Below are 15,506 nucleotides of genomic sequence, written 5' to 3' on the forward strand. Positions count from 1 at the left end.
ATCTCCTGATATGCCAGGCCCTTGAGATGCCTTGGACTATTGCCAAACAGGAAAGATAACATTAAGCTACTGTACTTCCTTTTACCTATTGCATAAGAGAAAAATCCAAGTAAGTCCTTTATTGAATAGACAACAGCAACAAATCTGTTAAAGTTCATCAAAGCTGTGATTGCACAGCTCCACTTCAGAGCAGGTACTCTGCCACTGCTCAGATGCAGCATCCCTGTCTCCTCCACCACAGAACATTCCATCAAAAAATCCTAGGGGAATACCCAGCTTATTGCAGCTGGTATTCAGCAAACTAAGAACATGTTATAACAATAAAAGAATTTTAATTCACCAGCTTTCCAGAGAGCTATGCCCTACTGAGGGGTAGGGTTGTCCCATTTCACTGGGTCAGGTCAATGCACTACATTAGTATATATTGACACCAAGCATTAGTGTTCTGGTAAATTGTTTATAAAATATGCAATTAGTTGATTTCTGGTCTGCTGGCAACCAGAATTATCAGGGCTCAGCTGACACATTTCAGAAGATAGCCAGGATTTAATGACTTCCCTGTATAACTAATATGGCTAGAAAGTCTCAAGAAAAATACAGTGGTCTAGTTTCCAATCTCCTTAACAGACTTCATTCTTGCATTACTTGTGCTTGGTTTTTTGTACCTTTTTCTAAAGGCACAACAGTACATTGACCTTATCTGAATACTGCATTTTAAATTTACAAAGTAACAAAAATACAGTTCAATTCCTCAAATGAAATATTTCAGAAATAAGCTATCCTTTTTAGATCACAAAAATCAATGCTGGTTACACAACATTGAAAATTATTCTTAGCCTTAACTCTTCAAAGCCATTTTACTAGAACTAGATTGAAAAACTCTTTGAGGGTTCTTATTGGAATTCTAGAGCTTACAATTTTAGAAATTGCATTAACCTAGCACATATACCAAGAAGAACTAGAGGCTCGGACAAAGTTGTAGATACTGTTTTTTTTAAAGATACACTACACAGGTAAACAAAAAGGTCAAAGTATTAACAACACTGTGTGGTATTAATATACAACATTTCCAGTATATGTACAGAAATTAAAATTAAGGACAGCTCCCTGAAGAATATTTTTGCTCAGGTATTTCTGTTCTCATTTGTGATTTCTGCAAAGCTGTATTATTACTTCTGTGCAGTCCGGGTATCACTAACACAGGACTTCAGCTCTCTGGCAGACAAATGCAAAGCCAACAAGAATTAACATATTAAGATTTTTTTTTAAACTTTTCATGGCTTCATCGTGAAGAAGGACTTAAAAAAATACCAAGTCCTTATTTTAAAAAATACCAAGTCCTTAATTAAAAACCCCTTTTTAAAAAGCAGTAGTTCTTGTTCCGAAGGACAGGGGCTCAGGTACACCACAAAATAAGGTTCTTTTCTCAAAACTGAAGCAAACTCAATTTTGATATTGCTTTAGAAGAGAATAGCAGAGAACACTGCATGTAATTCACTATTCTTCCACCATTCTCTATCATCCAAAAAGACACCATTAGGAACATCTATTTCACCAGATAACTCACTAGTGAAACAGATTTGCTGATTCTCCCTAGAGTGTTCATTCTTGTTGGTTTTTTTAAAATTTAAGCCAAGTTTCTACTGGGTACCTGATGAACATCTCTTGTATGGCCCATGAAAAAACACACACCTCTCCACTGCAGCTTCATCTCTCTGTAGTTTCAGCTATAAAACTCAAGACTCTAGAATATGTAATTGAGTTTACATGTTTGGTTTCTTTTTCCTGAAACCACCCATGGTCAAGTCTGCAAAAAAGAAAGTTTTACACGAGTTCTGTTGATTTTACAGGGATTTTGTTCACACTTCACACCCATTAGCTGGCATCTACAGGGTTAAAGCAAGATTGTGTGACAATCCTTCTTCCCCGATGTGCATAGTTAAAGACCTGACCTTGGCTTGAAAATACATCCTGAATCAACAGAATCCCTCGCAATTTGTCTTACATTTTCTCAAAACCATGGATGGCCAGCATGAGCAACAAGGCTGTTATCAGTATGACTTAAGTAACAAAAAGCCTGGGCTCTGTGTCCTGCCTACCACACTCCTTTCAGTCAAGTGCTGATACCTCAGTTAGGAAGAAAATGGTGGAAAACATGGGTAGGATTAATTGGTGCTTAAAAGGCACAAACCACACAACCACTGACAGCCAACCGCTGTGTGAAAGGCTCCTGTGTCTGACTAGACTTGTTCTGGTTTAGACTCTAATCCTGGGGAAGCTAAACTTCACTTTCTAGGAATGTTTTTGTTCAAGTAGGGACTTAATGAAGAAACGCTACACTTCAGTGACAGACATGGCAAGGCAAAGGGCAGCAGGAGATCTTATCCACAGAAGGGCAAGAATTTGTTTTCCGTAGAAAATGAAGCCTGGCAAAATGAAAGCAGGAAACCCAGAATGGAACAGATCTGCAACATTCACTGTGTCCTACTTCTGCTGCCAAATCCTGTGCTCACAAAAAAAGGTAAGTGATAAGGGTGTTCAATTCCACTTCATTACCTGACACACGCTATGGAAACATGTACCATTATAAAGATGCTGGGAAGTCATCACAGTCCAGCTGTTGCAGAGACAAACACAACTTGCCATACCATGGACTTTCCTTATGAGAAGCAAATTACACCATTAAATCAAAACAATGTTTGAATCAATAAATTCCTGGACAACCAAACAGAAACTAGTCCTTCCTCTTATTCACAATTGCTGTGCAACCTCTCGATAAACTGTAAGCCAATTCACAGTTGGATTATTTCTTAGAGACAAGAAAGGCACTCACATAGAGCCTTTTAAAACCAGAGTTTAAGCAGGAAAAATTAGCAATTGTTTGAGGGAGGGGAAGTCTCACATTCACCTTTGTTCCACTAGTTCCTGGCAAGAGAAATAAATACTCACCACAAGCATTTGTGTTTTTCCATAAAGACAACCACGCAGGGTAACAAAAGGTACACCCACAGGGGAGTAAAGAGCAATAATTTCCCAAGAGAAATGAATACATAAGCAAAATATTCTGCTCCTGCCTAACTGAGTGCCAAAAAAAACTTTAGGCTGGACTATGCTGTCTAGTCTATACATACAAATGGAAAGAAAAACAGTTTTAAAGTCACCCCTAAAATCTCACATTAGAACATTTTGATTCATGCACTGTGGCTATAGTTCTGATACCACAGAACCTTCTACCTTTCTAGAAAGTTACCCCCTCTCCCACAAAGAACAAATGTCCAAGGAATAGATAACATTAACAGGTGAATTATCCTAGAGGTAGCTTTTTGGTACTAAAATCAAAATGCAAATTCAACCGCCAAGTAGCTTCAGACATAGCAATACCCAAAACCCATTGTATTGTACATAAATTTAGTTTTAAATAGAAGACTCTTAACTGAGAAGCATCTACTAGCACTTTAGAGGATTAAAATTACCCACATTGTCTGGTAGTGATTGCTTTCAGAAGGAAATTTAAGACAACCATATTTCATTATTTCACAAATGAAAAGTAAGACATTTCTTCTAAACTTGAATATTAGCCTTCTATAACTTAAATGGGGGATTTAACTCATCTTTGATTCAATCCTAGCATACATGGAAAGAAGAAAACCTTTACACCAGTAGAAGAGTATTTTTACCAGTCATGGCTACATCAATTTGAACATGGCAGAAGTGATTTCTTATTATTATTATTACTACAACTTTATTAATTAAAGTAACAATCTTAATTGTCTAGGAGAGCAAAAAATGTTATCCTGGGCTAGCTCTTCCTCCTGAAGCAAGCAAAACTCCACGGAAGAAGCTTTTATGAAAAGCACAGACCATTGCTGCTGCCAGAAACAGCAACAAAAAAACATAGAGCCAGATTCTACCACCACAGCTCTTGGGAGTATTCTTCTTATTTCATCTGTTCTCTGCCAAGAGAAAGTGCAGTCATTGAGAAAGTGTGAGTTTCTTTATCCAGTAGAAAGGAAGACTTTTAGCATTAATAATATAAGGTAAAAATAAATTATTGCTGAAAAACTCCAAACCAGCTGTAGACACAAGTTTACAGAGTACTGTTTAGAGATACTCAACTACTGTAACACAGCATTCACACTTGCCAGAACTTGCTACAGCTGAACTCTACTGCTTCGCCCAGTTCTAGTAGCTTTTCTAAACATAAGTAACCAGGAGAAGTACAGGAAGATTGAGCTAGGGAACATTTAATCAAACTGGACAGACAAATCCATGAGATCTAACGGAGTGCACTGGCAATGGCTGTGTGATCAAAGTCACAGCAAGGTCACTCAATTACTGCAGGAAGGTCATGGTGATCAGGAGAGGTTCCTGAGAACTGGACAGAAGCATAACATGCCCCTGTCTCTAGAACAGCTTGGAGGACAATCTAGGGAGCCACATGCTGGTCAGCCTCACCTCAATCCAGGACAAGTGACAGAGCTTCCTGGAAAATATTTCCAAGCCAAGAAGGTGATGGGAAGACATTATCAGGGATTTATAAGTGGAAGTAAAGCTTGCCCAACCTGACAGACATCAATAAGGAAGCAACTGGCACTAGGGGAGCACATGAGGAGTTTATCCTGACTTCAGCAAAGCTTCCCAACTTTTGTTTTCCATAGCACCTTCATAGACAAATGGATGAAGCACAGTCTAGCTAAGTGGACAGTGAAACAAAACTGAAAACTGACTAATCTGCAAAAAGATAGGCTAGGCAGAAAGATACTCTGAGAGCTAGAACACTCTACTCTGGAGAAGAAGGGACTCAGACAAATCTTATCATTATGTATAAATACCCAGAGAAGAGAGAAAGCGGAGTAAAGAAAACAGAATCTTCTCAGTGAGAGCCAGTGAACAGACAAGAGGCAGTAGTCAGAAATATATGAGAATTTCCATTTAAACATTAAAGCATTTTTTTCTTCTTTTAAAATCTGCAGGTGACTGAGCACTGGAACAGACTGCTCAGGGACACTGTAATATCTTCAGGGGCATTGTTATATCTTCATCTTTGGAGGTGCTAAGAAATCTGATGGCACAATATTCTGTGCAACCTACTTTACTTGGCTTCATTTTGAGCAGCAGGTTGGATTAGAGATCTCCAGATGTGTCACTTCCAATCTTTGGATTTGTGTACTTCAGCCTCTACAGACATTAAAATATGGCCAAGAGTTGATTGGAAAAGGCTGGAACGTAATTTTACTGCACAGAACCTCACTGGCAGTCTAGTATACCAAAACCATAAAAATTCCACAGCAAGAGGCTCTGGAGTAAGAGCACCCATGTTCTGAAACCATGCTAAAAATAGATGAGGACCCTCAGGCTTGTTGGCTACAAAAGAGGACAGTCATACATGAACCTGAGGAGGAAGGTCAGCTACTAGATATTCTTGACACAGAAGAGCATACAGTTAGCTTCAACCTGATGCTAGCATGGCTAACTGGAATTGAAATCTTGCTGCTACAAGGCTTTTCTTACACCTCTTTTAGTATATCCTGAAGTTTCAAAAACTCTAGAAACTCAAGTTGTAATAATACATCAACAATTTTCACCACAAAATTAAGCAATAGCTTATTATTTCCACAATCCTATTTTAAAAAAAGTTATGCATGACCACACTTGGAGTACTGTGTCCAGTTTTGGAGATCATAGCACAGGAAAGACATGGACTATGGAACAAGTCCAGAGGAGGACCACAAAAATGATCAGGGTGCTGGAGCACATCTTCTATGAGGACAGGCTGAGAAAGTTGGGGCTGTTCAACCTGGAGAAGAGAAGACTCCTGTCAGACCTTACTGCAACCTTTCAATATTTAAAGAGAGCTTATAAGATGGGGACAGACTTTCTAGTAGGCCTATTGTGATAGCACAAGGGATATTGGTTTTAAACCAGAAGATTTAGACTAGATATAAGGAAAAATTATTTTACAGTGACAGTGGTGAAACACTAGAATGGTTTGGTGGATACCCCTTCCCTGGAAACATAAATGGTCAGGGTGGAAGGTGCTGTGAGCAACCTGAAGCTCATTGCAGGGGGATTGAGCTGGATGACATTTAAAAGGTCCCATCCTAACCAAACTACTCTGATTCCATGTCGATGCCACAAGCAGCTTCCTTATAAAGTATCAAAAAAAAAGGTAAATGAAAAACTGGAATAGAAATAACATTTTACTAGGTACTACAGAGAAACTCCAAAAACATCTGTTGAGTGCATCTGTTCGTGACCAGCTGTTGGCCTTGCTGTCTTGCACTCCAGTGATGAACAAGATCAAGTACTGCCATCATTTCACTACAGACAAAATAATATTAGAGCCATGAGCACCATAAGAAACTCTCAAAGAAGTGCACTTTGTCCTCATCTGTTTCCACAATAGCATTATCATCTCTCAAGGACAGGATTTAAACAAAATACTCACTCTGAGTAATTATTACACAATTTAAGAAAAATTTCCAAGTTTCTCTTCTCTGCGCAGCCACTTACACAGAAAGAGGATTTTGTGCAATCTGGCAACAAAATAGTATCTGAGCCTTAAATGGATGGCATGCTTCTCCACTATGCATGCAGTCATGCAAGCAATAAAAGTCTGGACTCCCCATGAGCTGACAAGACTACATTTGTCATGTTACAACTAGACTTGATACAAATTCTATTTTTACTGTTGAAACAAGGTCGTGTGACTCTTGATCAAAAGAGGTTCTTCCTAGTTAACCATCATTGATGTTATGCCAGTGGTTTTGGAGTCCTCTTTCTTTCTTTAAAAAAACAACCAAACAAAAAGACAGCCAACCTCATAATTGCTCCTTTTACAATAGCATCTGCAAATTTCATTTGGTTTTCTTTTAACAGGAGCAAAGAAGGAAATTGAGGAAGAAAATTTTTAAAATAGATTCACTGAAAAGAGTACTAAAACACCTTCCTCCAAGCTAATGCTGCTTGAAAAGACTTCAATATAGCATTACTGCAACTATTACATTGTACACAAATTGCTCAGAAAGAAAAGTGCCTCGTGATTTCGGATGTTGATTTGACAAATTTATGTACTGCAGACAGGAATTTCCTAATCCAAAACATGGGCATGAAAAAAAGCTTCCTGTTGCTCACTTTACTCCAAGGGTAAAAATTCCCAAGATACAACAATTTTTCCCCCATTTACTTAAGGCAGAGATCACAAAAGTATATAGGTGAAGAGACCTATTTTGCCAAAAAATTACTTTTGTTGAGTTTGGATACTGGCACAGAGTTGGAACCTTTTCCTGAAATATCTGCTCAGACATGGCCAACTCAAGCACAACATCAAGATGATAACACCTCCTTTATGCTTCAACCCCTTTAAGGAGGTCTCACACAAACCTGCTCTCAATGCCAGGTTGGTCCTAGAAGACACAAGTAGATTTGGAATTAAAATGAGAGGTATGACCAGACAGAACTAACACCTTTTTCCTTCCCAAGGCCAGCTACAACACTACGAGCTCTCAACCTAAATGGTACTTGAATAACAAAGTCCTGCACTCGTCTATCCCATCACACATAGAAAGTGTAGCATATTTCTTCTTCTCATCAACAAGGAACAGATTTTACTGGGAGCCCACCACCTGTTTTTCAGCTTTTGAAGGTCACTACTTCTTAATGAAATAGTTGTCCTAATTTAGCAAAGCACATGTCCTGTATTAAAAAATAGGGCATAGCTAACTATGAAATGAAGAGCAGAAATAAACCACTTGTGCATTTCAGCCTTCAAATGTCATCCACTGCCTTCTGCCAATCACTTCCCTAACACAAACAAGACACACAAAGGAGCAAACCAATTCCTAGTTAGGAATTGTTCACAGAAGTAAGGAATCCAGAAGTGGCCAAAGGATTGAAACTGCCAGAAAACTAAGTTTGCTGAGGAGTTTTTTGGGGTTAGCAGTTTAGACTTAAACCTGCTCACCCAATTCTGAATACATGTTGATTTCTATTTTTTTCCCCCCTCACAAGGAATGATATAGTATCCACTTCAGTTTGGATTTTATGAAGTTCAGCTTGGTAGAAGGATGTTCAAATTCGGTTTACAAAAGTTACCAAAGAGGTTTTGTCTCCTTCCATGCCTTTGGGGAGTGGGCAAAAGAAGGATGAGGATATGCAAGTCCTGGACTCCTACTACCTTAGCTGAGATAGGTCTGCTGGAAGCTTTCCATGTCATGCATCCCCAGCTTCAAAGTTTATTCAGGCCTCTGACTGTCACCCAGTTAACTTTTTTTTTTTAATTAAACAGAAGAGCATCCAGTTAATCTTGCACCATGCAAAGTTACCAACCAAGTCAAAGACAACTCCCTAGAGTACAGTTAGTTAGCTAATATCTATTAAAAAAAAAGAGATCTTCCCTTGTCCCAGAAGCATTTTATGAAAGAATAATATTTTACAAAATAATATGGATGTTAGTCACTAAGTTACTTTCTAAAAAGCTATTGATAAAATTAGCAACTTTTACAAGCCTAAACCTCCCACAAATCTGTAGCTGTGTGTGTATAAACACATATTTGAACTACACACAGGCTAGTCATTTTTTTGGAAAAGAAAATTCTGTTTTATGAAAAACTGACAGCAGCAGAGCAGCTCACTTAAGCGCTGTGTCCGACCCTCCTCCTGCCCCTGCCATGCGATCTAGACAACAACATGCAACACAAGCACTGAGCTTAGAGCAAATTTACTTTTTGGAGACAAACTGAGTAAACACAAAATACACACAATCATTTTGCGTTGCTCAGTTGATAGTAACATAAAAAATGAACATCATAAGCAGCATTTTTGAAGATTACTTTTGGTTAAGAGCTGTTGGCCGCTGTCAGACTGCAAATTCCCTTTTAAAAAAACAACACTGCTTGAAGGACTGACATTTGGAATACTGCTATACTTCCAGTCTCAATTTTGTTGTTAAGAGGCCAGTCTCATCTCCCTGAAGGTAGCTGAGTGAAATTCAGCCACAAGTAAAATGCAAGAACCAACAGTGGACAAGTACCAAAAAGCAGAATACAATCACCCAAGTAAGTGCAACACCAAAAGCACTATTAAGCAGCACCCTAATGTTTACAGTAGTCACATGGATGTTAAGGTTAAAAAAACAAACAAAAAAACCCCACCAGAACAGTAAAGTAAGACAGCAGTGTGATATACTAAACTTCATGTTTAACAGGTCAAATAGTAATGTGTAAAGGTAATTCACACATCAAAACAAGCTGAGCAAAAAAAAAAATGCACAGCCTAGGAGCCTTTTAGCACCAACTTGATGAGACTCTTCACTTGACTCTGGGAACCTCATGGGGTAGAAAATAATAAATACCAGAAAGAAAAACTGCCCTTGCTTCTGAAGATGCAGTACACAGGGAAGATACCTCAGGGGTTGTCAAAATTTTGTAATTAAATAATGTAGTAAAAGCTACTTTATTGCCTTTCCCACCCCCTTATCCTCATTAAAATTTCCCATGAGGCTTCACAGATTCTAACCACCAATATAAATAAGTAGTAAATGATTATGATTCAACTCTTTAACAAAGTCTTTAAACAAAAGAGTGCAAGACTACCATGGTACACTGTTTTTCACAGCCGACATAAGCACTGCATGTGAAGTAAATCCAGCAACACCTCGTGAAGAAACAGATACTAACATATGGCAAAATCTATAGGTCATGAATGCCAGAGCTTTTGGATGAAAAAGATTTCCATACACAACCTCAGGTGTGTCAGAACACCTGCCATCACTGAATGAGCAGAGATCTACTTTGAAATGAAAGGCAGCATTCACAATGAGTTAGTGACCAACAGCGCCTTCAAGAAAAAGGACAAGTCTGAAAGCCTGGCTCTATAATGCAGACCTTGACCACATTTCCCAGCTGAAGGGACAGGTTTGAGAGGGTACTCCAAAACGAACACAGACTGACCCATTTCTCCATAGTGCTATGTGCTGGTAATTCCTGGAAAGTTTTAGCTACTGTATACCAGGTTACACATCATAATTAACACCACCTTTGTAAAATCATGCTGTGCTTTCTAGCAACTGTATCTTATGACAAAGGCAGGTTTCTGTGCTGGTGCTTACTTGAGCAGAACACTGGGAGAACACGGAATTCTCCCTCCAAGTGGTTTTGACCATAAATAAAAGCCTGAAGAAGGAACATTTTCAAACTAAGAAAAGAGTGAAAGTTATTCCTAAAGAGTTTACATTAAAATCTTCCCACATTAAATATTCAGATTCAAAAAGAAAAAGTTCATCAACAAGGCTTATGATTCAGAAAGGATGTTGGTTTCCTTGTCTAACGTGCTGTTTCACCTATTTCTCCCACAGTTTCATCTATTACTCCCCTGCCATCCTCTGTTCTCTACAGAACAAGGCTCCTGTGTTACATCAAGTCTCTCATGATACATTTTAACTGATCAAGTGGAGCTCATTGTCACCAATCCTCTCTAGACCAGTTCATGGATGGAGAAACTGCAGGAGAGGCTCAAAGAAAGTTTTATCCACAACTGCAGGATTCTGGACAGTTGTTAAAAGAGTTGGTAAAAAGACATTCCTTCATCTGGTCTGAACATCGGTATTGTCAACATTTTGTTCCATTATTTAGCTCCTCTCAAATTTGACTGGTTCTCAGGTCTCAGTTTAATGAATAAGTCACTTGTGAAGATGACATGTTGAAAAGTTATTTTGCAAAGCAGCAATTTCACCTCAATCCTACAGCTTCCTTTCATATGTAATAACACAGATTATTCCTCCAACTCATATAACAAAGCCACTTCCCTTGTACTACAGAAGCAGTTTTAGTCCTTCCCTTGAGGATGGGAAGCTGCCTCAGGTGGTAAGAGGGACAGCATCCAGTTAACTTTTTCCCAAAGGCTCCATGCCAACAGCTGGGACTTTACCCATTACCGTCAGCACCCACCCAGCCTCATGCCCAGCAAAGGAGATTTTTCTGGGCAGAAACATTACAGAAACACTGCCAAGGTGTCTCATCAACTTGGCAATAGTTAAAGGGCAACATCCTTCAATTCAGTCCCTCATCTGTTATGATAAGTAGTGTCTTGTTTGGTCAGCTGCAATTACATTTTAAGGCAGGTCCTTAAACAGAACACCTGACTTTTGACAGCTTCTACAACAAAAGGCTGCTCTGACCACTATCAGACACAAGGCTCCCTCTTATTTAAAAACTGGACAAGTAGCTCAATAAGTGAGAGAAAATAAAATTGTTTATCCCCATTGCAAGAAAGTGAAAGACAGCAGTAAGGCTCTTGCTAAGGTCACTGATGATTTCCATCAGTTTATCTGTGTAGACAAAAGCCCTACAAGTTCTGCTCCACGATAAAGTGGATTTCTTGCTCCAGTGTTATATTAGCATCAGTAGCACTGTTCAAACACAACTGCTGGAACACATTCAGAAAGATTCACCTCAAGCTTTAACATGTCAGTCTGAATCTACTGCCTATTACAACAAGCCTGAAATCTCAAGCTCCACATATTTTTCAGGTAAACAATTTCCAGGAGTAATCTGCCTTGTAACAATTATTGTAAAAAATTCAAATGAAAATTAGAAAATTAACCTTGTATTTAATATTTTACATATAAAAAGAGGTAAATTCCTGTAAATAAAGTTTTGTTTCTATATTAATTTATCATAATTTCTTAAGTGAGTATTGTGTTCATATCCCAAAAATCATTACATGATTTTTCAGGTAAGCAATTTTATTTACATGTAAGCTTCACTCAGAGCAAGTTTTAGCTTTAGAAAATTAAGTAAATGAAAAACAAACATATTTAAAGGCACTGTCAATTATACACCAGACTCTATATACTGATTTAGAATCCTCAACATGTAACTGTAATCAAAAAGATCCAGTGCATCTTAATATGACAATTGTAGCTTTCAATAAAATCACATTCCATAAAGCCTTGGCCAACCAGATAAATAAAGGCAGTCCAGGGTAGTTTATGTGATCAGTCACAAACACCTAGCTGCCTGAGATTATTGCATACACAGCACAGATGTGAATTTCAAAAAAAGTTTATTACTGGTAGTGTGACAATGTAGCAATCCATGTAACACCCAATTTCCTGGTCATAAAAGCTCTCTATTTTAGAAGTAGTATCTTGAGCAAGAGTTGTTATTGCCCTAATGTATCTGTTCAACACTGAGATGAGAACCAATTTGGGCAAATTAATGAAGCTCTGCAGTTCCACAGCAGATAGGAGGGAAAGCTGTGAGGAAAAAACCCAACCATTTTAAAAATCATTTGCAGTTGTCTTCCTGAAATCCCACCTAAGATATCAGCAAGCAGCAAATGGTAAAACAGCCTTCAAGAAGCTGAGCTAACAAAGGTACTTTTCTCCACCCCTAAAATGACATAGCATAGTGCAGCATGAGCCTACAAAGCCCAATAGGCTAAAAACTGTTGAGATTGAGGCTAAAAACATTGAGATGCCACTCAATGAACTTCCAAATGGATATTCAGGTTGCTTTTAAAGAAAATGTTGTTTCCTCCCCCACCTCGGAGCATAATCACATCCTACTAAAAACAGCAAACTGTTTTTTTTTTTTAATTTAAACCACTTAATTGCTGTAAACTTTTTACAGCAATTAAGTGGTTCATTTACCAAAGGCACCAAAAGCCGCAGTAGTTTATGGGGCGGGGGAGCCTCCCTTTATCAGGTTTAGATTTGTTCTCCTCTGTACTACTCAGGAAACAAAACTAGTATGAGAGCTTCTCCAAGTTTCTCAGTAACTGATGATGCATGGAAGTTACCAGGAAACACAATCTATGAGGCACATCAATGATGAAGTTTTGCTCGTGGGGCTTGGGGATTTTTTAAGTCTATTTTAACTTTAAACCACTATTCTACCTAAGTTGCAAGACAGGTAATGGTCTGCACTGCAAAGATTCATTTGCCACATGTAGTGTGCGCTGCCAGGATCCCATCTCCACTCTGAATGGAGGAGAGATGTGAACTAAGAACACCCTGGTAGTACTAATCCTCCTCTTCCTCAAAGAAGTGCCTATCAGGTACTTCTGGAACAGTTAATCTCCCCTTCACTGAGGGCTGCAAAAGACTATGTCAGTCACATCTCTCCCCAAAAATTGTACATTTATTGAAGCACTCAGTCCTCTGAATTCAGAAGAAAGATCAGGCATGCATCCACACCTTCTGGTCATTGAGGTAAACACCTCCCAGCAGCATGACCAGAACTATCAACGATGGCCCTTTCAACTCTAATGAAAAACTAAGATTTCCCCTTTCAGGAGGAGTCCAAAGAGGCTTTGATTGCAACTTCCAGGCTCATCCCATTTATGTAGGAGTTTTTCTAGTGATGGTATCAATTGACTGAAACCCCACGACAGGAAGAATATCTTCAGCTTAAAGTATCTGACTTCATCAACTCTTCAAAAAGCAGAGCTCATTTGGCAATAAATGAAAGGAACTGCAGAGTCTGCTCTAGAAGTGGCGTCTTTCCCCTTTCCTTTACACAATCTTCATGCATATTTTGGATGCAAGAGGTGTATTCTTTGGCAGTTGCCTTCTGAACTCCCAAAGAATGGAGCAGACCACAAGATCATCTCTTTCTCTCCACCTACAAACCCTCAACAACAAAAAAAAGGGGGTGGTGGTGATCCTGTACAGTCACCCAATACGCCAGGGGGAAGCTGTACATCCTACAGAGTTGCCTAAATACTTGGAGGGCAATTCATATAGAAGTCAGCTAGAAGTTAAAGAAAGCTTAAAACTAGCTGGCAGAAAGACAAACTTTCTGTACTTGCCATTGGTTTGCCTGACACCAGCTGACTGTTCCAGTAGTCCTTCACACCAGAAGCAAAGCAGCTGAAATTCATCCCTGATGCAGCTCCAGCGAGACTAATAGGTTTCCACAAGAACGAATCAGGCCCTGTATATCTAAAACCAAGCCCACTAAAGTTTCACTGAAGCGAAATTGCAGGAGTACAATCTATGGATAACAGCTGGAGAACATTAACTCTCCCCCCAACCCTTGCCGGGGTTAATTTTTTTCTTTCTGTTCAGACAGGAAGCAGTCATATAGCATACTGCATAATATAAGGATCCCGGGATATAAAGACGAGTAAAAAAGGATTACAAAGAGCGCTCTACAACTTTTTAGCGAAGTTAACACTCTCCGTAACCCCCTAGCTGCCTTCGAACAGCAAGCCGCGCCGCTGCCTCGACATCATGAGCTGAGACAGCACTTAAACTACATAGTTTAAACTTAGTGAAAAATAAAAAAATAATAAAAATTAAGGGTGTTTTTTAAGGGGCGCAGCGGGAGACTGTGTGGCGGCTCCGGGCGGGAGCGGTCCCGGCGAGGAAGAGGAGGACCCCGCCGCGGCGCCCCCCGCCCGGTCACCCCTCCCGGCCGGCACGACCCCCGCCGCGGCTCCAGCGCCCCTCCTGCCGCCCCCCGGCTCAGCTCACCCTCGCTGCCGTACTGCTTGCCATTGTTCGCGCCCATCCTGCCGCCTTCATGCTCGTCGCCGCTTTCCCACGCCGCCGCTCAGCATCTCTGCCGCGGGACGCCGGGCGGCCGCGGCTCCGACGGAGTGCAGCCCCGGGGCAGCGCTGGGGGAAGAGCCTCCCAAAGTGTTCACGGCGACATGTCCAAAGCAGCCTTGCAACTTCTTCCGCTTCTTCTGGGGTGGCCAACACCCTCCCTTCCCCACCCCACAAAAAAAAAAAAAAAAAAAAAAAAACCCAACCAAACAAAAAACCCCCAACAATAACAAAAAACTTTAAAAGAGAAAGAATCAAAAATGCGATGTATCGGTGCTCCCACCCCGCCCCGGTTTCCAGCCGGGGTGTCCGGGCCAGGAAGGCGGCTCCAGTTATAATCCACAAGCAGGACGGGCGGGACGGCCTCCGGGCGCTGGCTCCGCCGCCCCGCGGCTGCCGCTCGGCTCCTCCGATGCTTCAGCGCCGCCCCGCCTTCCTCCTCCTCCTCCTCCTCCTCGCAGCCCTGCCGCTGCCGCCGCCTCCCCCGGGAGGCCGCCGCCAGCCACTTGTTGCCCGGGGCGGGAGGAAAGGGAGCCTCGGCCGCAGACTTTTGTTAGCGGCAGGCGCCTCCTCCCGGCGCCCAGCGCCGCCGGGCCGGGAGGGAGGGAGGGGATGGCGATGGAGGGAGGATGGAGCCCGGAGCCGGCCCCGGCCCTTAAAGACACAGCGCCCGGCACGGGGGCTCCCCTGGCCGCTGTCCCGCCGCTGTCCCACCCGAGCGGCCCGGCGGGGATGGCTGCGGGGGCTGCGGGCTGAGACCCGCCCAGCGCGGCCCTGCCCCCGTGTCCTTCCCAGGGCAGGACAGGGTCTCTGCGTTCAGCACCTTGGCGGCACCCCCGACCCCGTGCAGCTCAGCCGGGGGCTGACAGAAAGTCTCCGAGTGTAGGAGGAAGCCGCGCAGCAGGGACGCTTCTCGTTCTCTCCGGCTGCTCCCGAGTTCGAGCTGTTTTCT

At 41.2% G+C, this 15,506-nt stretch overlaps 1 protein-coding gene across 1 annotated transcript in view; it reads right to left on the bottom strand.

Annotated features, from left to right (window-relative positions):
- FBXL7 (F-box and leucine rich repeat protein 7) overlaps nt 1–15,139 on the bottom strand; it is a 173,081-nt gene extending 157,942 nt beyond the window's left edge. The window contains exon 1 of the mRNA XM_054646205.2: nt 14,480–15,139. Within this exon, the coding sequence (XP_054502180.1) occupies nt 14,480–14,516 (37 nt within the window). The 5' untranslated portion in view covers nt 14,517–15,139. The remainder of the gene's footprint in view (nt 1–14,479) is intronic.
- Between the last annotated feature and the right edge of the window lie 367 nt (nt 15,140–15,506).

This window comes from Agelaius phoeniceus, chromosome 1 (genome assembly GCF_051311805.1).
Source record: "Agelaius phoeniceus isolate bAgePho1 chromosome 1, bAgePho1.hap1, whole genome shotgun sequence".
Taxonomy (NCBI): domain Eukaryota; kingdom Metazoa; phylum Chordata; class Aves; order Passeriformes; family Icteridae; genus Agelaius; species Agelaius phoeniceus.